Raw genomic sequence first — 26,280 nt, forward strand, 5'->3', positions numbered from 1 at the left:
AAAAAAAAAAAAAAAAACTCAAATTCCTCAGTAAACTAGATTAACCAAAAACTTTAGTCTGTTACTAAAATAGAAGCTAAAGACCAAATTAGCCCAAAAAAGCCAACTTGTTGCTTAAACACTAGCTAACTCCAAAATAATTTAAAATTCCTCAGTAAAATTAGAGAAAATTGTTATCCTATTGTTATAATAGAATTTAAACTATAAATTAGCCCATAAAACCTCAATAGAGAACAAATTAGCCAAAAATGTTAGCATGTTGCTATAATGGAATCTAAACTATAAATTTGCACAAAAAAACTTTAGTAGGTGCCAAGTTAGCCAAAAAATGGTAGTGCATTGCTTAGATATTAGCTAAACCCAAAAAAGCCTAAAATTCCTCAGTAAAATAAATTAGCCAAAAACGTAAGACTGTTACTAAAACAGAAGCTAAACCAAAAAAGCTAGCTTGTTGTTTAAATTGCTAGCTAAACTACAAAATAGTCATAAATCCCTCAGTACAATTAGCCAAAAAAGTTAGCCTGTTGCTATAATAGAAGCTAAAATATAAATTAGCCTATAAAAATCACAGTAATTAACAAATTAGCCAAAAACATTAGCATGTTGCTTAAGTATTAGCTAAACTCAAAATTAGCACAAAAACATCAGTAGATGCCAAATTAGCCAGAAAAGCTAGCATGTTACTTAAATACTAGCTAAACCTAAAATTCCTCAGTAATTTAAATTATCCCAAAATGTTAGCCTGTTGCTAAAATAGAAGCTCTAAATTAGCCTTAAAAAGCCCAGTAGATAAAAAATTAGCCAACCACTCGCGCATGTTGCTAGAATATTAGCTTAACTCTAATTTTTTTGAAAATTACTATAAAAGATCAAAACATAGCCCATGAATATATTTAAAGGTTTGTTGTTAATCCACTCAACATTTAGACTTTCTCATTCATTTCCTATAGGGCATATCTTTCTCAAAATTTCAAAAACAATAAAGTTTATAAATACCAAAAATACATCAGTAATGTCCTGAACAAGCTGAACGTTTTGATACCAAGATTGCTGAAATCTCTGAAAGTGTGATTGAGTTTTTACGTGCTGAAAAACATACAGAAAGGAGCAGGAGAATCACTGTAGTGTGATTGCTTACTAAGCATTCACACAATGACTTGCTCCCTGATGAACCATCTTACCTCAAATTCAAATTTCGAGCTGCCGAAGTTGGTCCTCTGCTTTTGCCAGAAGTTGTCCGGTTTGATGATGAGGGCGACGTGGATGCAGGACGGGAAGGACTCCTGCAGGATCTTCAGGAAAGGTTTGATGCTTTCCCACTTGGAGCCGCGCATATCAACGATGACTGTGAAGCCATGTTTACACACATCCTCGCTGGAATGGATGGAGGTCAGCGGGAGTGGGAGGATTTGAAGAGGGAGAGAATAGAGAGAGTATAATCCAGGGGGAGAAACAGAGAATTAAACCAAACAGTTACGTGACGCATTTTCTATACTGTGAGGGGACTACGCAGTGAGGACACCTCCCACGCAGCTGCCCACGCAGCCCCATTTGCACGGACACAAACCTGTGACAAATGATTCACTTTTGCATGCTTGTGCATCAACAACCTCTATAAAACGAGAAGACAACATTCTAATTCTATTCTTTCATTTAGGTATCCTCAGCAACAATGCATGTCTATTACATCACAGCTTTCAGGCACATCAACCCTTATTTATGCGCAAGTTGTGTCCATGTCATCCATCTGTAAACACTTCCATCCTCCTTTTAATCTCCACTCCTCTAGATGAGTGTCTGTTGTCTCTCAAAATAGAGCATCTACTCCAGACGACAGAGAAACGGTAAAGCTGACGCGGAGAGAGTCGAGAGATCAGTGAGAAAATGGAGATGAGAGCGATGGAGGAAGATGAAAGGAGGAGATGACAGCTCTGTTACCTGGGAGGTAAGAAGCTGCCGGCCCTCGGTCGCCGCCGCCGCCGCTGCTGCTCCCACTCAGCGACTGCGACAGCTCTCACACACGCACTCCCTCGCTCGCACACGACTCCTCACACATGCGCTCTTTGTTCGCGGTAATCCCGACCCTCCAAGCTTTCATCCACCGACTCCTCTTTCGCTCCCTGTCCTAGCTCAGTCGGAACTTTCCTGCATCGCCGCAGCTCTGGCAGAGAAAACCTCCAGCCTATAGATGCAGTCCTGCAGCTCACATGCTCATTGCAGCTCCCTCACGTGACCACAACTACAGCTCAGCTTGTTCTGCTGTTTCTGTCCTTCTGGAGGCGGTAGCTGACACACACACACACACACACAACACAATAACACCACTACTCACATATGCACAGACATGCTCACATACATACAAATACAATGCATTCCAAATTATTCCAATTATTATGTCGTTTACTGTATTTTCCAGAGTATAAGTTGCAGTATTTTTTTCATAGTTTAGCCAGAGGTGCGACTTTTACTCAGGAGAGACTAATTTGTGATGTTTTTTTAGACGTAAATAGGCTCATATGTTCGTTATTTTCCCACTAACAACCGGTTTCCCTTTAGAACACGTGTCAATGTCAAGGCCCGGGGGCCAGATCTGGCCCTCCAGGTAATTATATCCGGCCCTCAAGATCATTTTATTTTTATTAATGGCCCAATGTTATCTTGCACTTTTTAAGTTTTTTATTAAGTTACAGTTATAGAGTTTTAAAAATTGGCATTCTGCTAGCTTTTGGACTATTTTGGCATTTACTAAGAATTTTTTAGGGTATTTTGGAGTTTAGCTAATACTTCAGCTACACGCTAGCTGTTTTGACTAACCAAAGTTTTTTGGGCTAATTTGGCATTTAGCAAATGTTTTAGCTGGCTATCAGCTTCAGCGTTTTCAGCTATTAGCTTCAGTGTTTTTCAGCCATCAGGTTCACCGTTTTCAGCTATCTGCTTTAGCGATTTTAGCTATCAATATTAACATCATCAGCTATCAGCACTAGCATCTTTAGCAACCAAATTTAGCTTACAGTATTTAAACTAGCATTGCAGGTAAGGCTATATAACTAGTTCATAATTATGTTAAAAGTTATGGTTGTAGAGTTTTCAAAATTGGCATTCTGTTAGCTTTTTGGACTATTTTGGCATTTACTATGATTTTTTTAAGGCTATTTTGGAGTTTGGCTAATATTTCAGCTATATGCTAACTGTTTTGGCTATTTTTTTTCGTGTGGGTATTTTGAAGTTTAACTACTTTTTTAGATACATGCTAGCTGTTTTGGCTAACCTAAGCTTTTTTGTTGTTGTTTTTTAGGCTAATTTGGTATTTAGCTAATATTTTAGCTGGCTATCAGCTTTCAGCATTTTCAGCTATCAAATTCAGTGTTTTTAGCTATCAATTTTAGCATCTTTAGCTATCAGCACTATCATCTTCAGCGGCCAAATTCAGTTTACATCATTCACATTAGCATTATTGCAGGTAATGCTATATATCTAGTTCATAATTATGCTAAAAAGTTACAATTTAAAAGTATAAAAATGTAGTTTTAGAGAGTTCAATACATGTTTATCCTGTTCGGCTCAGGATCTAAGGTGTGTTTTGGAATTTGGCCCCTAGTGCGATTGAGTTTGACACCTCTGGTCTAAATGGTTAGTGACTTGAAAATGATGCTTGTTGGAGTCAGCAGGTACTGCCTGTTTGGAACGCAATGGGAAAGACAGATGCAAACACTTGTACATACGTGCATTACCACACACTCTCACGCACACACATGCACTCACGTGTGGGGGTGCTACGATTAGTTGATAAGTCGACGACTAATTTAATAGTCTATTAGTCGTTTCTTTATTTATTTATTTTCATTTCATCTCAAAACTTCAGTGCACACTTTCTAATGTGCCATTCTCTTTGACACACATGCGCAGTATGCTAACCCGGTCACAGGAAGTTCTAGGAAGGCTTGGGGACCATAACAACATGCTTACGGAGCTTGAAAGTGTGGAAAAAAAAAGAAAGAAAAAAAAGTGTCCAATGCAATATCTGCAAGGCAGAACTTGTGCTCCACAGCAGCTCAACGGTGATGCATGAGCATCTGAAGAGGAAGCATGGTGTGACTGAGTATGATAACGATGAAGAGGGATCAGCGTCTAGGTAAGCTAGGCTAGCATTAACGCAAACAGAGAGCAAAAAAAAGTTAAAAAAAAGATGATCCTCTATATTGGTGGAGTAAAAGTGAGGGTGGTTTCCCCAAACTGTCAAGGCTAGCTGAACATTTTCTGTGCATCTCTGCACTTCTACCCCATCAGAGTGAGATGTCTCTGCTGAAGGAAACATCTGCTCTCTAAAGAGATCAAGTCTTTCTGCTAGACATGTAAAAATGCTAACTTTCCTGCATCGAACAAGAACATTGTACAGTTTGGAATTAGAGTGTAGTGAAGTTCAACACAGTTGTGAGCACACAGCACAACAAAATGTACTTTTGTTATATTTGAGTCAGTGAGACCAAAACTTTATCTTTTGGAAAAATAGTTCCTTTCAGATGCCGACCTCATTTGATTTGATCTTGTTTTCATACCAGAAACTAATGAAGGAAATGAGCTGCATGATTCATTAAAGGTTTAATAAACTATCATTTTAATCGTCTTTATTTTTAGTTAGTTTTCCTGCTTGACCCGATTACTCGACTAATCTAAAAAAATAATCGTTGATTAGTCGACTATTAAAATAATGGTTTGTGGCAGCTCTACTCACTTGCATGTGAGAAGTAGTGAAGCCTTACCTGGGGATGCTGTAGAGGTAGGCCACCAGTCTCCTCAGGTCATCGGCTCGTATTCGGTCGTGGTTGCTGCGTGATGGGAATGTTAGCACAGGACCTCCCCGCCTGTCTCTTCCACCTGAAGCAACACACAGTAATAACAATCAAACTACCATCCATTTATGAAACACCGTTGAGGTGGGTGGAGCACAGTCCAGTCTATATGCCCCTCCTACTCCAGACATAGTTTTTCTTGCATAGAGTCCAAAGGGTGAAGGCAGAGGTCATCTTTCCAGGGTATATTTGTTTTTGGTTTATCCACTGGACAACAATACACACTACCGTTCAACAGATTCAATTTTGTGCTTTCCATGAAAAGCCATACATTTATTTATTTTATTGACATGTACAATGAATAGAAAATGTAGTTAAGATATTGACAAAGTTAGAAGTAATGACTTTTGTGAGAAGGAATTCCCAAACAATGTACTGGAGATGAACTGCAGATGGACCAGTGTAAATTTGGATTGCGTCTCGCTTAAAAACTCTTGTGGTCTCTTATGGGGTCCAGATGACCCCACCCCTACATTGAGGTGTTAGCCCTTCCATGACAAAGGTGGACAAGGCGGACAAGACTTCATGTCTGTCATTGGACACCAGTAGATCGACAATCATTGAAAAAAAAGTTCAGCACACCAGATGTCCAGATGACCCCACTTTTAATGTAAACAAGCCTAGAAGAGTGGAAGGACTGACTACATGTTCACTACAACTTGGTGGTCTTAGAGTGCTTGGGAACACATTACATCTGAGCCTGGAGGTGTCCGAGTCTCTGTTGTTCTCTGTGGTCTTTACCTCCAAGTCCTGGGCCTCTTAATACCAATCACCACAAAAGCCTAGTTGGTCCTCACTCATTTAGGGACCCCTGTTTCTCTTGGGCACCCTTCTCCTGGGTGGGAGGGATCGGCCCCTGTATTGCTCTCCACTAGACTTTAAATGTGGTGGTCGAGTATTTCCCTGGAGTGAGGCAGGTCTCCCTTGGGGGGCCTGGTTCATGCCTGGTTTGGGGGGAAGCCCAGAATTTCTAGCAGGTGATGGGCTGCTTTTCTGGGGCTGGTTCTCCGGTGGGTGGGGCCTTGTGTGGGCACTGGCCATAGCAGAGGGTCTGCTCTCTGGTTGGGCTGGGGCTAATGCTCTCCGTGCTCATGTGCCTCCCTGCTTTATAGTGCTGGAAGCCCCTGTGGCAGTCCTGGTATGTGTGGATGATGTTGGGTTTCCCAGTGGGTGGATTTCTCTATCTATTTTTCTGCATGGATGTTGGGGAGCCCTGACTGCCACTGCTCCTTTGCCTTCAACTGGGATCTTGCGAACTCACTTTTGTACAAATAGCCTATATGTGGAAATGATATCTGCTTGATATGCTTGTATGAGCGGCTCTGAATCTGGATTGAATACATGTTGTAAGTGTGTAAGGGTTTTTGGAGCCAACAGGTAAGTTTGTGGTATTTAAGTGTGTGGATGAGCGTATCTATGGACAGGCCAACCCTTCTCACTAACATCTTATGGATTCAGCTGCACATAAGCCTCGTTTCCACTTAGCAGCCCAGTACAGTCTGGTATTTTCATTGTAAAATGGACCCATTAAATAGTTCCGACCCGTACCTCTTTAGGGCCCCATCCATTGCAGGTCCACAGAAAAGGGGCGGAGTCACTGTTGCCACCCATTGATTGCCAAAAAAGTGATGATGACATTAGAAAGCACTAATTTAGAACTAAGCGAAGGATTCTGTTTTCCTCTTTACAGCAGTATTCATCTCAGCTGCCGCAATCTTCTTTCAAACAACATTAAATTCCTGTTATCCAAGATGTACAATAAGTAAAGCAACAAAAAGTTGAGCTGCTGGATGACCTCCTTTGTTGTTGCTTTTCTAGTCGTCGCACTACAATGACGCAATGACACGCTAGCGGTCTACGCCACGCATGCGGTGTGGAAACAAACCGCTAAGTGGAAGTGAAGCTTAACTGAGTGGAAACGCTTCCAGTATTAACTCGACCTTCGCATTCTACTCCTTACTGGACCGCTCAGTGGAAACAAGGCTAATGAGACCAGGAGCATCACTTGACTAGCAACTTCTACCTCTTTTGTAATTCCCCCTCCTATTTTTTAATCATCCCTCAACTTCTTCAACCCCCTTTTTGTACCCTTTTCCTTTTTCTCTAACATTCCATTTTCTTTCATCTTATTTTTTCCATTTGGACCAACAAGAAATGTATATAAACATAATTGATATGAATAAAGCTTAGGTTTAAATACAAAAAGGGTTTATACAAATATACACCTTGTGTGCCCAAAGATTCATTGTAACAGTATGAATCCTATTGTAACAGTAAACTGTCCAACACAAGATATCTTCAGCTCTTATCTGTTTGCTCTGCTGCGGGACAGGACAAGTTTAAAAAAAAAAAAAGAAATCACAACAATAGATCAGTTTTTTTTCTGTATCCTCCGGCCAAAATGAACATTTGAACATGTGTCTACTCCAAGAGACTTAGAATCTGCAACCATTGAGATACAGTTCCTAAATGGACAACACTTTGCTCCTGACCCCGGACAGAAGCTCAGTGCTTCTTCACTCGTGTGGAAACGTGACAGAGTCCTGCTTTCCCATAAGTCAGGTCAGCTGAGTTGCAGTGCGCCTGCAAGCTCAACCAGTCTGCTGATGGGAGAAAATCAAACAATCATGTGGTGACGGGTAAAGGCAATGATGAGTGAGCATACCCTGTTTATGAAGGGGCCAAATTCAGAATATTAGCCTCCTCTACATCCATCCCTTCTTCAAGTTAAAGTAAACCACCCCACTGGCCAATACAAAATGTGAAATCATTGCCATGGCAACAGCGTTAGCATCTTCTCCTCACGTCTGTTCAGAATCATTGTGTTTACCTGTGCCCTTTACTGCACAGCAAATGGCCAACGTAAAGGCTGCAAACATTGTGTTTTTCTCCCAAAGCTAACTTCACACCGGCTGTGGTAACTCGCACTCAAGCGACCACTTTCAATGATAAATCTATGCAAACAACTGTAAACCAACACTTCAATCTTCTGGGTTCAAAACCCTCGCATTCACGAGTCGCTACAGGAGTTTTAAGTCCATTCTCAGGTGTTCACTGAACGCATGCTGAAAGTTCAAAAACCTGAACTTTAACTAATCAGGGACTCAGAATTGGTAGTAACGTGAGGGTAGTGTCAACCGTTGTAAACGTGATCATGGAGGGGAAATGAATAGTTGCACCTTTTTTGTCCGGACAGAAATCTTAGACACCAAGTCTTTCATATATTGGAATAAAACTGTGATATAAAAAGTCTTAAGGAACATTTGCACCACTCTGACTTTTCACACCATGCCTCTTTCAACTGTAGGTGGCAGACACACGATAGTTCAAATCAATTCAGTTCAATTTATTTATATAGACCAATTTCACAAAGCAATTGTCTCATTGGGCTTCATACTAGTAGTTGTACAAAAACAGGAAGTGAGTCAGAAGATATGAACAATAGCTGGTTGCTAAACTAAACTTAGCTAAACAGACTAAGCTAAACTGGTTATCCCTGCCCTTAGAACAGGGGTGTCAAACTCAATCGTACAAGGGGCCAAAATCCAAAACACACCTTAGGTTGCTAGTGAACAGGATAAACATTTATTGAACACTAAAGCTATTTTTTTAAAACTTTAAAAATGTAACTTTTTAACATAATTATGAATTAGATATATAGCATTACCTGTGATAATGCTAGTGTGAATGATCTAAACTGAATTTGGCCGCTGAAGATGCTAGTACTGACAGCTAAAAACACTGAAGCTGATAGCTGAAAACGCTGAAGCTGATAGCTAGCTAAAATATTTGAGCCAAAACAGCTAACACGTGTAGCTGATATATTAGCTAAACTCCTAATGGACAAAAATAAAAACTTTAAAAAAGTCTAAATTAGCCATAAGCTAGCATGTAGCTGTAATATTAACTAAACTCCAAAATAACCTAAACAATCTAAGTAAATGCCTGAATAGTCCAAAAAAGCTAGCAGAATGCCAATTTTTGACTCTAAAAACTTAACTGTTCAACATTACTATGAATAAAAACAGGCATGAATATTATTCCAGATTAAATCAACATAAACATTAAACAATTTTTAATATTTTCCTCTCCATAAAAATATATTTTGTCAAAATTATACATTTTAAAAATTAAAAGGATTAATTTCTCTTCACCTTCTACACCACCAACTTCTGCTACAACTCTGGTACACGTCACATGCAGAAATTCTCTGATGACACTGCAATTGTGGGATGTATTAAGGGGGATGAGGAGAGAGAGAGTACCGGGGGTTGGGGCATGACAATGTGGCGAGGAGTCCATCTGAACATTTCTAAAAACTAAGGAGAGCTGGACTTCCACCGATGGATCAGAAGTGGAGGTACTCACTATATATAAACACCAGAGTTCTTTCAGACAAAAACTGAGCTGGTATGTAAAAACGGACACCATCTATAAAAAAGGGCAGAGCAGGATGTACTTTTTAAGGAGACTCGCCTCTTTAATGTGTGCCCCCACATGCTTAGTATATTCTCCCAAGCTGTTGTCTCCAGTGTCCTGCTTTTATGCAGTGGTGTGCCAACAGGAAGGAGGTAAAGAGACTGAATCGCCTGATAAAGAAGGCAGATTATGTTGTGGGTTTGAGCCTGGAGTTGGTGGTGGAGAATTTCATGTCTGTGTGTTTAAATCTACTGAGTGAGTGATCTGATGGGTGTATGGAGCAGAAGACTGCCATGACATTTACTGAGGCATTGAAGGCATTTTTCTCTCTATCTGGAGTTGGTGTGACCTGATGTCTGTTACAGTTCAGCAACCTGTGAAAAACACCACAAACACTTCAACATCACCTTACCAGATAGAAAGGCCACTTTTTCTTTGAGTATAGGAAGCACCTCCATCGCTCTCATCTCCTCATTTCTCCAAAAGCCTGAAAGATGAAAAAAAGGCAAAGAAAATAATTACAAACAGATAATTTAATCTAAATCAAATTTTTACATACATTTGAACAACACATGAAAAAATAGGTTGTGCGTAGAGCATATTAATTAAAAAAAAGAACCTTCTGTTCCAGCATTTTTGCATTACAAACATCATATATAATAGACAAAAATTGCTTTCTCAACCTTAAATTTTATTTATTTTAAATTTTTAACAAGTTTTCTCTCAACTTGAGCAACAATCTTTATTCAGTGTTAGATAAACAAATGCATCAGTGATAATCAACTCACTTAGCAGTATTTCTTCTTTAATGAGCATTAAAAAGTAATAGTAAAGTAAAGTAAAGCAGGGCTGGCCAGTAGTATAGGCAGTACAGGCCAGGAGTCTGTAACCTGCAGCTCCAGATCCACATGTGTCTCTTTTATCTCTCCATCGTGGCTCCTTGACCAAACATAAAATAATTCATAGAGACTGCTGATCCAGACATGACGACCGTCAGAGTCAGCAGCTCCTCCTAACCAAAACTACCAAAAGAAAACAAATAAACAAAGCCTGCAAACTAAGACTACCAGGATCCAAACCCAAACTAAAATAACAAAACCCAGCAGAGTAAGACTGCTGAGTAAAAGAGGGGAAAAAGAACAGAAAAAAACAAATTAAAAAGATTAATATATATATATATATATATATTTTACGTAAAGATTACTTAATTTGCATTTATTTAATTTAGATTATTTAAATGTATAAATTGATGTCTGAGGTTCACATAGATGATAAACTCTGTAGGTTTTTACATCCTGTTGACCTGAAGACATCTTGTTTGATCAACTCTACCTCCAGAATGAACAGATTTTATATGCAAAGAAAAACTTTGGTAAAATGTTTGACCTTTTATAAGATAAAAGCACACATTATCTTATGCTGCATGACATTGGTTACTAGCTGAACTGAGAAGATCCTGTTTGGCGCATTTTGAGAGATGCTAAATTCTTTTTATATTTTTGCTTTTGTTTGTGCCAAAAATTAAACATAGTTAATAATTATTATTAAAAAAAGGTAATGAATGCAAATCCAAATTTCATAATGGATGAAGTAATACTATGTGGCTCCTTCTAGGTTTTGATCAGTAGAAAACGAGACCAAATGGCTCTTTTACTGTTAAAGGTTCCCGACTCCTGGTATAGGCAAATACTAATGGAGCTACACTTCCAGGGGGCGCCAGAAATGGAGGAAGTAGAGGGAGAAAAAAAGTGCCACCTCTGCTTTTCTTGAAATCCAAAATTATTATCATTGTTATGTCTTGATAAAAAAAAATAAACACATAACCTATCTACATAACAAAGGCTTAATGAGTTGTAGTTCCATTCTAAGTGAGATAAGTGTTGCCAGATTGGACAAAAAAAGCTCAATTAGAGTAAAAACTCGCCTCATTTGAGTGAAAAACTGCCCAATCTGCCAACACTGGTTGAGATTCACTTGCACAAAATGTCAAAACATCCAAAACTTTCAAGTGCCCAGGAGAGGAAATAAAGAAAAGAAGAGGAGGAAAGACGTAACAAAGACAGAGGTTTGAAAGTAAACATGATGTCAATCAGTCTATTATAATATTTTTCTGTTGCAGAATGATTGACAATATCACTAACCATTAGCATAACATTAATAAATACCCAGGATGCCATGTTAGTTTTGATGTCAGTTCGTGCTACTGAAGGTCTTTTTGTTATGGAAATTGATTATGCAACAACCCCTATTTTATCTTCTTCAAGCAACCGTGTAAATATTAGGGGTGTAATGATTCATTTTAACAACAACCTATAATGGATCCAAGACATCTTTATCCAAAACTTCCACCAGTGTGATTCAGTGATAAATACCTGGTATTGGAAGTATTTTGATAAGCAATTTCATTATTTAAATAAAATATTTTCAAATACAAAGTGTTTAAGATTCTTGTGAGTTTATGGACACTTATAGTGGAATTGACTGTGATGCAAGGGGGCGCCACCAAAAATCTAGCCTAGTCCAACCAGTGGGTAAGAGCTGGCCCTGGCTGGGGGAGTCTTAACAGGTACGTTTAGCAGCACAGTCCCAACACTGTGCAGAGCTCTGGGACCTCAGAAAGTGGCACAGCAGCTAAATATAGAGTGGCCAAGTCTCTGTCACTCACACATAAACACACACTGTAGAAACCCAGCAGCTTCTAGAATGATAATGAGCAAAAACCACTAAGAAAGACTGGGAAAACAATGGAGCTGGAGAGACCCATCATGGTTTCATAACTAGGTTAAGGGGAAAACATGGAAAAGGAGAGGAGGAAGAAGGTAGAGATGTAAGAAAATGGAAAAATCTTTAGATCACTGTCAAAAAGTTTGTTATACTTTCTTACCTTTCTATATTTACTCTAAAAATTTCAAATTTCTGAAACAATTCCATTTAGACTCAAAAGGTGATGATCTTGTTAACCGTACCATTCAGTTTAAAAGGCCTCCATCAAGCTGAATCAACTTTTTGAAAAGAGTATTACAATTTTATTCCTCATGAATAACAACCCCAAACCAGTATTGTGATCCATTCTGAGCGCCAGCCCCTCCAAATCCACAGAAACGAATGAGTCTTCTCAATGTGACGTAACAAAGTGAGGAACAGCCCCTTCCAGGAAGCGTCTGCACTGCCAGCACCACCCTTTGCACCACACAACCACTTTCTCTGCGGAGTTAGCGGTGATGGGCAAAATGCTTTCATTTCATGTGCACAATATGCTCATCCATCTTTGTAAAAGTTGGGCTGTTGTTTGTTGTCGAGGGTGACACACAGACATGCTGCCGAGGTTGACTCTAGGATGACGTCATAAAATGCGCGCACCCACAAGAAGCAAAGGCGGGGCCTCAGAGACTGAGTCGCCTTACTTCCCGATGGGGAAAGGGCTCACAAAACTCATTTAATAGAAAATGTGTTCTTTAGTGTGTCAAAGGTAATGTATTATATGGATATAGATTACTCTGTCTTAAGATTACTCTGCATAAGCCCTGTAATATCAACAGTTAAAACTGGCATTGGAAAATCAAGTCTAAATATCTAAATAGGAAAAACTATTATGGTATTAGTAGTTATTTAAACAAAGGTGTGACTTTTCATATAAAATAATCTTTGACTTGATCCACGGCAAGAAAACATTATGTTGCAGCATTAGAATTAAGCAATAAGGTTTGTACAGTTATAAAACACAATGTCTCACATATGTACACAATCTTACAGAGAGGATAGGTAATTAAATCACAGGTCGGAATATTGCAAAGGTTGAAATTTAAACAAAAACAAGTTTTAAAGTGACAACAGTATAGAGTAATCTGACTACAGTAAAGGGTACTGCGACTACAGTATAAGGTACTGTGACTACAGTGTAGGCTAATCTGACTACAGTAAAGGAAAAAGTGAGTACAGAAAAGGGTAAAAGGACTCAATATAGGGTAAAGTCAGTACAGTATAGGGTAAAGTGACTACAATTTAGGGTAAAGTGAGTACAGTATAGGGTAAAGTGACTACAATATAGGGTAAAGTAAGTACAGTATAGGGTAAAGTCAGTACAGTATAGGGTACAGTGAGTACAGTATAGGGTAAAGTCAGTATAGGATAGGGTAAAGTGACTACAATATAGGGTAAAGTGAGTATAGGATAGGATAAAGTGACTACAATATAGAGTAAAGTAAGTACAGTATAGGGTAAAGTGAGTAGAGTATAGGGTACAGTGAGTACAGTATAGAGTACAGTGACTACAGTATAGGGTACAGTGAATATGGTATAGGGTAAAGTGAGTACAGTAAGGAGTAAAGTGAGTAGAATAAATGATAATCTTACTACAGTATAGGTTTAAGGGAGTACGGCATAGGGTACAGTGACTACAGTATAGGGTACAGTGAATATGGTATAGGCTAAAGTGAGTACAGTAAGGAGTAAAGTGAGTAGAATAAATAGTAATCTTAATACAGTATAGGGTTAAGGGAGTACGGCATAGGGTACAGCGAGTACAGTATAGGGTGAAGTGACTACAGTATAGGGTACAGTGACTACAGTATAGGGTACAGTGAGTACAGTATAGAGGTAATGTGACTACAGTATAGTGTAAAGTGACTACAGTATAGGGTACAGTGAGTACAGTATACGGTAAAGAGACTACAGTATAGGGTACAGTGAGTACAGTATACGGTAAAGAGACTACAGTATAGGGTACAGTGAGTACAGTATACGGTAAAGTGACTACAGTTTAGGGTACAGTGAGTACAGTATAGGGCAGGGGTCGGCAACCCAACGTGTTGAAAGAGCTACTTTGGACCAATACAATAAAAAACAAATATGTCTGGAGCCGCATAAATTAAAACCTTTAAAAAAATCTTACACTGTAAGTAACACATGGAGAATGTGTCGAATAAACGATTATTTAAACAATTTTTTCTCCTGCTGCGTGTCCTCGTGTCATATAAGCTTCACTTTTGGCCTCATGACGAGTTGGTGAGACATTGCAGTGTCTTACTATCTGACATAAGCCGAATAGCCTCCAAACGAACATTTGAGCTTTTATTTTGACATCCCTCAATGACACAACGAGAGGGGGTCCTGATCAGTCTCTCCCTCATTCTCACTCCAGGTGCAGGAAGAATTCAAACATAACAGGACAAAATCATAAATGTTCAACAGTCAGACAACAAAACACATTGACGAAAACCCAAACTTAAATCCAATTCCAGTCAGACAGGCAAAAGAACGGGTAACCCACAATTCCTTGCGCTGCCAGACAGCAAGCCCAGCGTGTGTGAGACCATCACTACAATATGAATGAATTACAGTGTGTTTCATTGCTTTGATGAAATTAAAGAAATGCAATAAAGAAATACAATTTTTGATGTTATTTTTATTTAGAGAATTTAAAAAAAAAAAACAAAAATGTAACGTGCACCTTTAAGGTGCTTCCACACTGGCCGTGTCAATAAAGAGTACACTTTCAATGAAGAGTCAATATAAACGCGTGCACACCTAAATTCCAGCCCTCCAAGTCTGGAGCGCGCGTGAGTCTTATAGTCAGACATTTAAAAGGACAGAGTTGTGAAAACAAAAGTCTTCAGAAAGATTTGGGGGATTTTCAACACTTTTACTTTCGGTTCTCCCTGTTGTAGATGCAGATGAGCGCTAATGAACAGTAAAAATACAATAGAAGGAGAATCTCCTCCCCGCCACGCACCGCACGCGGCCGGTGGGTGAGACCTGCACATCGCCGCGCTCAGCAGGTGGTATCCACACCGGAGCAGCGCGGTCACGCACGCAGTGGCGGGGAGGAGATTCTTCTTCTATTCTTCTTCTACTGTTCATTAGCGCTCATCTCATCTTGGTGTCATATTAACCTGACCGGACACAAACCGTAATGATTCATTTCTCCTTCGTGATCACGTTTGGTACTTCTGTGCTTTGAAGCAGACTCCGCCCACAAGCAGCTCCCGCGCTGAATCTTCAATCCGGTTCAAGATTTCCACGCACAGTTACAGCTCTGAGCTGCCGCGACTGTGCGTGGAAATCTTGAACCGGATTGAAGATTCAGCGCGCTCAATGCGTGCCGATTTGTACGTGGAGCTCGTGACCCGACTTCAAAACCCGCGTAGCAACGTGCGCTCACGTGCGCTCCAGACGCACGGGCAGGAATTCTGCTGTGCGCTGACTCAGACGGCGTGGAAGCATCTACACTCGTCTCACAACAACTGGAAAACGTAAAGGATGTTTGTGTCATGTTTGTCCTCCTACAGAAATCGTATTAAAACAAAAATATTGTGGCAGCCTGACTGTTAATTTAGAAATAGTTCCTTGTTAGTGGGTGGAGTTAGTGTCTGTTCTTGTGTTGCATTATGGGACTTGAGTGTTTTACCGGCACCATGAGTGAGAGTGGTGTGTGTATGAGTCACGCTCCTCACAGTGTCGGCTGTTCCGTGGTTCTGTGCTGTTAAATAGATGGAGGTCAAAATGTTGACACCATCTGATTTACATGGCCTGCGTGTACGGTTCTTCCTCCAATCACTTGGGTCGTGCAATGTATAGGACACAAGTGATCTCTGGATTCAAACTTGCCAGCCATCTGCTTAGTTCTGCTCCCACCCAAATCGCTACAATATGTTTCCTTCTGACATTTTTTATTATTGTCAAACATTTTTGAAAAAGCGCCAATGAGCCGCAAGGGGGCGCTTCAAGAGCCGCATGCGGCTCCGGAGCCGCAGGTTGCCGACCCCCGGTATAGGGCAATTTAACGACAGTTTAGGGTACAGTGAGTACAGTATAGGGTAAAGTCAGTATAGGATATGGTAAAGTGACTACAGTATAGGGTACAGTGAGTACAGTATAGGGTAAAGTCAGTATAGGATATGGTAAAGTGACTACAGTATACGGTAAAGTGACTACAGTATACGGTAAAGTGAGTACAGTATAGGGTAAAGTGACTACAGTATAGAGGTAAAGTGACTACAGTATAGAGGTAAAGTGACTACAGTATAGGGTACAGTGAGTACAGTATAGAGGTAATGTGACTACAGTTTAGGGTACAGTGAGTACAGTATAGGGCAATGTAACAACAATTTAGGGTGGTGTGGCTACACCATAGGTTAAAGTGACTGCAGTATGGTGTAAAGATATACATTACAGGATAGAGAAAAATGACCATATTTTTTTGGTAAACCGACTAAAGTATAGGGCGAGTATTAGTAACAGGCATGACACATGCTGCATGGTGTTAATAGGGTGTGTTAAGAATATTCCTAGACCCAGAGACACTACTTTAAAGAATAAATAAATTAATGCATATTATAATCTGCATATTATCTTTTCAATAAAATATTGGTTTTTAATTGCCTGTTCAATTAAAAAAAACTAGCCTTACTAGTAAAAGGAAAAATCAAGGAAAACACAGCATCAGACAGCAGTGAATTGTACCTGTCAGCTGGATGAGGGCAGAGTCTGTGTGTACAAACTGCCACTGGTGACTGACTGCCCAACAAGCCATCGCTGACAACCTTTCAATAAACTTTGACAAAAGCAAATAAAATCCATTGAACCATGGGAATTTAGTTTGGGGTTCTGGTGGAGGAATAGAGCTTGCCGACACCATCAGCTAAGGATAGACTGAGGGCCGATGTGCAGGATAGATCCAGATCCACAGAGGATGAGCTGCAGCAAAGCGAGAATCCTCGGATCTCTGAGAAGGTATTCCAATACTTCAGGCACCCCAAACGGCTGGTAAGTGGGGCGGCCCTCTCCCGCAGAAACAGACTTCTGGTTGCATTGGTTTCATACTCATACACTCTGGATCAGTTCGCATTTTGTGTGGCATAAGGTGAGCGGCTAATCTCCCTGTCTTTTTGACAGGCAGATTCTTGGAGGTAATCCTTATTGTGTGGGAGGGGCGATAATGATGACCCGCGTGCACTGCAATTATGACCACTGAGTGGCTGCATGATAACTAAAAGGACACCAAGGAGACGAGTTCAAGCTGTATTAAACACAGGGAATAATGCATTGGTTTGAAAGAAGCTGTAAAGATGTGCTTAACTGATCTATGACGGTGCAAGCTTTCACTGCTCCCAGAAACCAAGATTTTTATGTCTTTTCTCCCTTTTGCTTAAGCAACTTAATTATTTAGAAATGACCAAATATGCTGCTAAATATGACGAGCCCAGAAGTACCAAATGTTCCTTCATCGGCCAAAGCGTAACACTACACGGAAGTGATTAGCAGAAGTTGTTGCCATTTTCTTATCTGCGCTTTGCAAAAGACGGATAGGCTGACCAAATTACTCCAAACAACGGAAGCCCAAGAAAGCAGATGGCTGGGACCATGAAATCCAGATTTCACCAAAAATAGATCGTCTAAAGCACGTGTGTCAAAGTCAAGGCCCGGGGGCCGGATCATTATTGATGCCCCAATGTTATCGTGTGCTTATTTCTAACTTGTATAGTTTTGACAAAATATATCTCTATGTATAGTAAAATATTGAAGGTTATTTAAAAAAAATACGTTTTAAAAATGTAAAAATTGGAATTCTGCTAACTTTTTGGACTATCTTTGGCATTTACTAAGATTTTTTTAGGCTATTTTGGAATTTAGCTAATATTTACATGCTAGCTGGTTGGCTAATTTAGGCTAATTTTAAAGCTAATTTGAAGTTAAGCTATTTTTTCAGCTACATGCTAGCTGTTTGGCTAACCTACATTTTTCTTTTTTTTAGGTTATTTTTGCATTTAGCTAATATTTTAGCTAGCTCTCAGCTTCAGCGTTTTCAGCTATTAGCTTCAGCGTTTTCAGCTATCAATTTCAGCACTTCAGCTATCAGCACTAGCATCTTCAGTGGCCAAATTCAGCTTACAGCATTCACACCAGCATTATTGCAGGTAATGCTATATATCTAGTTCATAATTATGTGAAAAAGTTACAGTTTTAAAGTTTGAAAAACGTAGTTTTAGAGTGTTCAATAAATGTTTATGCTGTTCGGCCCGCCAACTAAAGTGTGGTGTAGATTTTGGCCCCTTGTGCGATTGAGTTTGACACCCCTGCTCCAAAGCAACAAACTAGAATTAATCAATAAAATCGATTTATTGCCCAGAACTAACATGAGCAAATTTTTCCCACACATGGTGTACTTTAGACCAGGGTGTCAAACTCAATTTAAAACAGGAGACCAAAATCCAAAACACATCTTATGTCGTGGGCTGAACAGGATAAACATTTATTGAACACACTAAAACTACATTTTAAAAACTTTAAAAATGTAACTTGAACATAACTATGAATAAAAACAGGCAGGAATATTATTCCAAAATAAATCAACTTAAACCTTAATAACTTTCAATATTTTACTCTCCATAAAAATATATTTTGTCAGAATGATACAAGTTAGAAATAAGCGCAAGATTAACATCGGGTCATTAATAACAATAAAATAAAATGAACTGGAGGACCGGATTCGGATTCTTGACTTTGATACATGCGCTTTAGACCAAAAACTGGATTGAAAGCATTTCTTCTATCTTGTTAAACCAATCTTCTAACATGACAAACAAACCCTAAAGCTGGTTACAGTAAATAACAAAAGCCCAATGTTTTAAAAATTTGAAACAGGATTAATGGGATCTGGATTACCCAGTTCTCTGATCGAGCCACTGACTGCATATGAGAACTGGAATAACTGACCCTTCATCCCCTCGTGTTCCAAACAGGAAGCACCTGCTGGCTCCAAGAAGCCAAAATACTATTGGCTTCTAACCATTAACCATTCTTGCACTGAAAACTCATTCACGTTCTTGCTAATCCTATTTTTTTACTTATAAACTGACCAATCAGTAAAAGCATGAAGGGTCCACTGTCCCCACCTTGAACGTTTGATTGACAGATTCTCCAAAGCCCTCCAGAGCTCCAAAGCCTTCAGTGGAAGAGGAGTGGACTTGGAATAAGCTCACTCCTGATTGGTGACAGTAGTTTCCCTAGAAACGTGACTCAGACCGACTCGGACCAATCCCTATCTGGAGAGGCTGGTGGCTTAAATACCAACTGTACGCCATTTCTTAGTCTGCAAAGCCCAAACTTTGTTGTAAAATAAAAATTAAAAGAAAATATGTAACAAAACATGTTTTAAAAAGAAAAATATGGGAAACATGAGCAGCAAATGCATTAGAGTGGCATAGAAACCTGACTTTTTCAAACGTTTATCCCTTGAGCTCTCTCACGGGGTCCAGATGACCCCAGCCTTACATTGATGTGTGATCCCTCCCATGACAAATATGGATGAAGGTGGACAGGATTTTATGTCTGTCACGGACACGAGTGAAGATAAAAAATAATTGAAAAAAAAGTTCAGTGCGCTGTCTTGTGGGGTCCAGATGACCCCACTCCCACTGTTAACATAGCAAGGAAAGCACAAGGTAACATGAAAGAATTCCAACTATATAAAAATATTCCTGTAGATTTTCCATTTAAGGTGATGGTAAATTGAGATAAATCATTCATTTAATGGTGCGTTGCAAATTGGCGACATACGGCGTAAAGGGGTTGAACATTTGAAATTGAGCCATCATTTTGCTTCTGCCTCTGCTGAAGCCATCTTCATTAACACCCTGTGGCTTTGGGGAAACCTGCCAACTCACTGACCTCTTTTCCTTCTTCGGTTTGAGTGGTTCGTCTCTTTTCCAAACTACCCAAGGAGACGGGAGAAGAACAATCTTTAGACCAGTGAGATGATTCTTTAAAGGAGAACAACACTGACTAACAGACATTGAGCTGGACTGTTGGTATTTAAGAGGCATAAATACATTGTTATAAATGAAACTGCTTTAAGACAAAGAAGACAACGGCTACTGGATAAGAGTAGCCAATTATTTTCTAAGGAATATAATAGAAACTGAGGGAGATGAGATGTGTGAAATTATACAAAATAATGATAAAGTATAAATAATACTTCATTTTTCTCCTGTTATCAGCACAAAACATGGCAAACTGGGAAATATAGGGAAGACACAAAAACCAAAAATAAAGGAGTTTTTGTACATATTTGTGTTTGTTTAATCTGCCTGTTGTCTGGTTCAAGACCTCTGCTTTTGGCTCTTTAGGGAGGTATACATCCGTGAGCACAGAGCTGAAAAAATATATGCTTGGTGGATAGATGCTAGTGTTGCCACGATGAGTCGACAAATCACTGACTAATCCACTATTAAAATAGTCGACAACTAATTTAATAGTCGATTAGTCATTACTTTATATTATATGGAGTCAGAGAGTAGTAAAGTCTAAAGTTATAATGGTAGTATACCAACTTTTTGGAATATTTTGGCTTTTATTCAGATTTTTTAGGTTGTTTTGGAGTTTAGCTAATATTGCAGTTACATGCTAGCTGTTTTGGCTAACTTAAGCTTTTTTTGGTTGTTTTGTAATTCAGCTAATAGTTCAGCTAAATGGTAGCTGTTTTTGCAAATTCAGGATTTTTTCAGGTTTTTAGGCTAATTTGGAGTCAAGCTAATATTTCAGCTGCATTCTAGCTGTTTTGGCTAACTTAGGCTTTTTTTATTTTTTAGGCTAATTTTGGCATTTAATATTTTATCTAGCTATCAGCCTCAGCGTTTTCAGCTATGAATTTCAGCATCGTCAGCTATCATCACCAGCATCCTCAGCGGCCAAATTCAGCTTACAGCATTCACACTAGCATTATTGCAGGCAATGCTAGTGTGAATGTATCTAGCTTTCAGTGAGTTTAAAGCTAATGATGGTTAAGATGTGTTTTACATCCACTTTCTGCATGACCCGATTAGTCTTTGTATATTCATCGTCTTAGCTCTTTATAAAGTATATTTTATTTAATTTTATTTTATCCTCTCACCTATCTCTGTACCTGCGCTGTTGCATATTGCAATTTCCCCATTGTGGGACAAATAAAGGTTTTTCTTAATCTTAATCTTAATCTAGTCGACTAATCGGAAAAAAATAATCGGTGATTAGTCGACTATTAAAATAATAATTTGTGGCAGCACTTAAAGATGCCACAGCAAAAATCATTGCATGTAGACACCACTGTATGTCTCCACCTGGCTCAGGTACTCAAACACTAAGACGAGCTCACACCACCTTTAACCCCCTAAATATTTCCTCTATCATTAGAAAAGTACCACAAAAAGAGCTTATTAGAAACTCAATTTTCTTTGGAGTGGGACTTTTAAAAAGCCCAATGCTGCAGTCAGAGCAACCGCTCATCGGCATGTGCTGTTGGCATGTAAACAGGCAGGACACCCGGTTGACTGAGTCAGGGACACATGCTGGATGACTGGCTCCCGTCTTAATTTTACAGAGTGCAGCGCTTTAACAGACAGTGTTGAGCTATAGTGAAACAGAAATGTGTTATTTTTAACACATTCGTGTGACATTCTGGTCCAGAAAAGGCTTCTTCTTGGCTCAAGAAGAAGTGGTTTGAGAGAATTGGGCATAAATACTTAAAGATAACCCAGTATCTCAGAAGATCTGATGGAACTATAAAGTTCTGAAAAAGCAACTAAATGCACTTTATGTAAATGAGACTAACACCACTAAATATTATACAGACATATTACCTTTCCTTCATAACAATCACTGAATCATTTCTAAAAAGGTCAACTGGACTTGCTACCTGCTGGGATTACAGACGCTTCCTCAGCTAGCATGACTTCCTCCACCTCCCCTTCAAGGACCCTAAAGCGGTCGGACCAGCTCTCTGCCCATGATTCCGGCCCAAACCATGACTTCGCCACCTCCTTGCTGGTATCACAGCCTTATTGGGACATTGAGGCCATCCACCAACCACCCACTACTCCATCCGTCTGGACCAACCAGGGTTGTTCAACAGTAAACAAACAGTTTGAAAATGAGTCTTCATGTATGTCTGGGCCCACTGCACCCGTCTCTGCTTGTGAGGGTTATTTAGGGGGGCCCAATAGAAGGTTTACGTAGAACTGCAGCCTCTGGAGGATCCTACATCTTTAATCAGGACTCCAGAGACATCAGGCTCTCTTAATCCGAAATATTTGTCTGGGAGAAACTTTCCTCATTCTGCCTTTGTCTGCACAAACCCCAGTGTGTCTAAATCAGCCATAAATCTCACGGTTTGATGATCACTCTTAAGTTTTCAAGAAATATCCAAGGGTTCATACTTTCATTCAACTTTTTCACGTTTTTCAGCAAAGATCTTTTTTCTCTTTCCCCATTTTGCTTGAACATGTTCGTCCTTTAGTAGTTTTTCCTTTACTTGAGCTCATCAGGAAAACTAATGATCACAGGTGTCTGAGATCCAAAGAGCCCCGAGACCCAATATCCTCCATACATTTATTTGAAAAACAAAGAATTTGACCTTTTTGACACTTAACGACAATTAACGAAACAGGGACGGACTCCAGTGTCAGCCCAGATTTTAAAAATGCCAAAAGCGGGCGGGGCTAGTGAAGCCAGACTGAGTGGTAGAGGTGTGGCTTGGATGTATGATTGACAGTTGGGTTTGCTTTATGTAACGTGCGTTGGGCCTTCAATATGGAGTGGTACCGAGTAAAGTGATGCCAGTTTCTCCACAGAAATTTCCTAGGATGTTGAGGATTTTTCCCCTCCCCTTTCCCCCGAGGCCGGAGCACATGGTCCAGAATCTTAGTGTGGCTGCAGGCACAGCTGAGGGTTTGCATGCTGCTAGCGTCATAGCTAATAAAGGCTAACGTCTTAAACAAACAATCCAGAGAGAAACGTTCACTGCAAATGCCTCAGCAGGATGGAGTTCGCTGAATTCAATGCCGATTTCAGTCAACCTCTGTTCCAAAACTTCCCAAGTCCACCAGACAGTTGTACAAGCCAGTAGATTTTTGACAACCGAAGGCAAAACAACTATGAGTCACGCTTAGGCTAACACAACAACAACAGACCATTACAGAATCAAAGATGGGCGGGGCTTTTACACTGGCGCTCCAGAGCATGATGACGTGAAATTTCTGTGACTTACACCAGCTGACCAATCACAAAATTACACTGTGATACCTCGTTTCAACCTGTAGGGGGCAGCACACAGACCGTTTTGACTATATTTTCAGGAAGTAAATAAGTTCATTTTCTATTTTTTTAAAAACGGCAATGATTAACAGTCAGCACTTTTAAAGCCCCATATATAGAGGTCAACATCCAAAAAAGTTGATTTGGTGTTTGGTTACCCTTTAAATAGAATTTGCATAATCATTTGGAATGAACTGTAGGTAGATCTTTTGGAGCTTGTTGTCTCAAAAGTAGCTTGAGCGCAGAAAAAGTTAAAGATTAATATTAACGATATCGCAATTTTTCAGAAAATTGATTGCAACTTGATAGATGCTTCAGGAATTAGAAGCATTAATAAACTATTGTTTACGCTGACCTGTAACAGTTCTGAGAAATGATGAGTGCTTTCTTTCTAGGTTCCATGTTTTTCCAGTGGCAGTTTCTTTTAATGAGCTCAACAGAAACACAAGAGCAGTTCGTGGCAGCAAGAAGCAACGACACAAACATTCACAAACACAGCACTGGTAAAGCGTGGCTGAACTCCATTGAATGGAACAAAAAACCAAACATTTGCATGTTTCACATATTTATAATTCCATAGATGTCATCTGAAGCTACTTTGTAAAACAATACAAAACCAGAGAAAGAGAGAGAGGGTGGCCACAACCTAACACAATAAGCAACAAGACTTTCAGCTGTCAAACATGCATGGTAAGAGAAACACAAGTTATGTGTGCAAAGATAAACACGTGCAAACATCAAAGGTTGGGATGAAGCCATAACAGTAGTGGGTTAGCGGAACCAGCAACTCTTCGGTTGAGTAAAGAGCTGAAATGTCGACAGAATCAAACAGATCACAGTTAGAACAGCCCATAAAAAACTATAAACAGTTCAATAAAACTGACGAGTGCTGATTTGATAGTCAATTAGTCATTACTTTATATTATGTGGAGTCAGAGTGTAGTAAAGTTGAACAAAGTTGTGAGCGTTCAGCACCAAAAAATTTACTTTTTTATATTTAAGTCAGTGAGAAAAAAACGTTATCTTCTGTGAAAAATAGTTCCTTGTTTCAGATGCCGACCTCATTGAGGGATTAGGAATACATTTTCAATCAAACTCATTTTGACAGGTGACCTTTGACCCTATATACCCTATAAATGTAAAACTGATATTAAATTGTTACGTCACCTTGAGGGGCGGGGCACCTGTAAAACGAGTTTGTTGATGGTGTAGGGTCAAAGGTCACCTGTCAAAATGAGTTTGATGGAAAGTGTATTCTTATCTCTCTCTCATTTGATTTAATTTTGTTTTAATATCAGAAACTAATGAAGGAAAGAAGCTGCACGATCAATTAAAAGTTTAATAAACTATCATTTTTATTGTATTATTTTTAGTTAGTTTAAAGCTAATGATTGTTAAGAAGTGTGCATTACATCCACTTTACAGATGACCTGATTAGTAGACTAAAAATAACTAATAATCAGTGAATAGTTAACTATTATAATAATAAATTGCGGCAGCACTAAATAAGACCAATAAAAAATAGTCTATTTGAGAACATTAACGTAACTCCCAAAAAGTGGTACCCAAAGAGAAAACATTGCATCTAAATTTTGTACTATAATGGAAAAAATTCTTGGTTTAGCATAGATTAATGTCACCTTTTCAAAAAAAAAGGTAATTTTATCAGCAAAATGACAACATTAAGAATAAAAGAAGTTATGACTGAACACGAAAAGCATCTTGATTAGTAACACAGACGGTTCCTTCCATGCAAAGGTGGATACTTTCTTGTTAATGTTTTATGTTTACAATCCATCACATATGAAAAAAAATGTTGTGAAATCTATTTGAGGAAAAAAGCCACAATTGTCCCTGAAATACCTTGAACTAAAAAAGTGTTATCGGTACATAAAAATAAAAATTAGACATTTTAAAAGTCTTCTTCCAACAAATTCATGTTAACAGTAAACTAATAAAACAGGTCTAGAGGAATTAGGAAATGAATACTGTAGAATTATTTCATCATAGGTTTAGTTGACTCCTCTCATATTGTAGCATTTATGGTTGTGGTGAAAAAAAAAGTGAAATCTTTGTCTCATCACTCCACATAACTTTGGTCCAGAAGTTTGGAGGCTTGTCTCTGTGCTGTTTGGCATATTGTCAGGCCGCTGTTTTGTGGCATTTGTACATGTAAAGTTTTCTTTTGACAACTTGACCATACAGCTCATTTTTCGTCATCTTTAAACCTCCATACCACAGTTCTTCCAGAGTCCTGGATCACAGCTGAAGTTATTTGTGGGTTTTTCTTCATCCCTAAAGATTTTTCTGGTATTTGTGGCAGAATTTTTGGTTGATCCACCTGAGTGTGGTTTGGTTTCAACAGAACAGTTCAGTTACCTTTTCCCGTAGATCTTTTGACAACCGTTTTAGCTTTCCCCATGACTCAGGATCCAAAAATGTCAGTGCAGCACTGGATGAAGGATGCAAGAAATTCCAACAGACCCTTGGATTACAGAGTCACAGGGGAGGATGGTTACCTTTAGATCCCACTTAAACCCTTTTGTATCAGCTTTTGGGAAAGTCATCATGGCATATAAACTTTTGAACATGGTCATTTGGGAAGTTTATGTTGTCATTCAGCTTTAAAAAGAGTAAACTGATATATTTTAACAATAAATGACTTCCCCTAGCTACTATTATTCATATTCTATGAAAAATGACCAAGAAATTATATTTTTCCATGGTATGTAAACCTATTAGTACAACTGCTTAACAGACTTGATTACTTTACTCGACAACAACATGTCAACATTCACATACTGCCCAACAACAGCAATTATATGCCATGGAAATGACTATCTATGCTTGTGAACTCAGAGCTGAAGCTCCACTTCCAACATACCTCCTGTTTTTGCCCTCTTTTCCATCTTCTCTTCATTTTTCTCTTTAAATTCTTTACTCT

General features: G+C 39.1%; 1 protein-coding gene across 3 annotated transcripts in view; it reads right to left on the bottom strand.

Annotated features, from left to right (window-relative positions):
• The window catches only part of LOC112136294 (triple functional domain protein), a 92,931-nt gene that overhangs the window by 54,786 nt on the left and 11,865 nt on the right, over positions 1 to 26,280 (bottom strand). For all 3 annotated transcript variants that reach the window (XM_024257903.2, XM_024257902.2, XM_024257900.2), the window contains exons 2-4: positions 9,682 to 9,756; positions 4,761 to 4,875; positions 1,182 to 1,374 (exon numbers count right to left, since the gene is read on the bottom strand). In XM_024257903.2, coding sequence (XP_024113671.1) covers positions 1,182 to 1,374; positions 4,761 to 4,875; positions 9,682 to 9,756 — 383 coding nt within the window. The remainder of the gene's footprint in view (positions 1 to 1,181; positions 1,375 to 4,760; positions 4,876 to 9,681; positions 9,757 to 26,280) is intronic.

Source organism: Oryzias melastigma, linkage group LG11 (assembly GCF_002922805.2).
Source record: "Oryzias melastigma strain HK-1 linkage group LG11, ASM292280v2, whole genome shotgun sequence".
Lineage (NCBI taxonomy): Eukaryota > Metazoa > Chordata > Actinopteri > Beloniformes > Adrianichthyidae > Oryzias > Oryzias melastigma.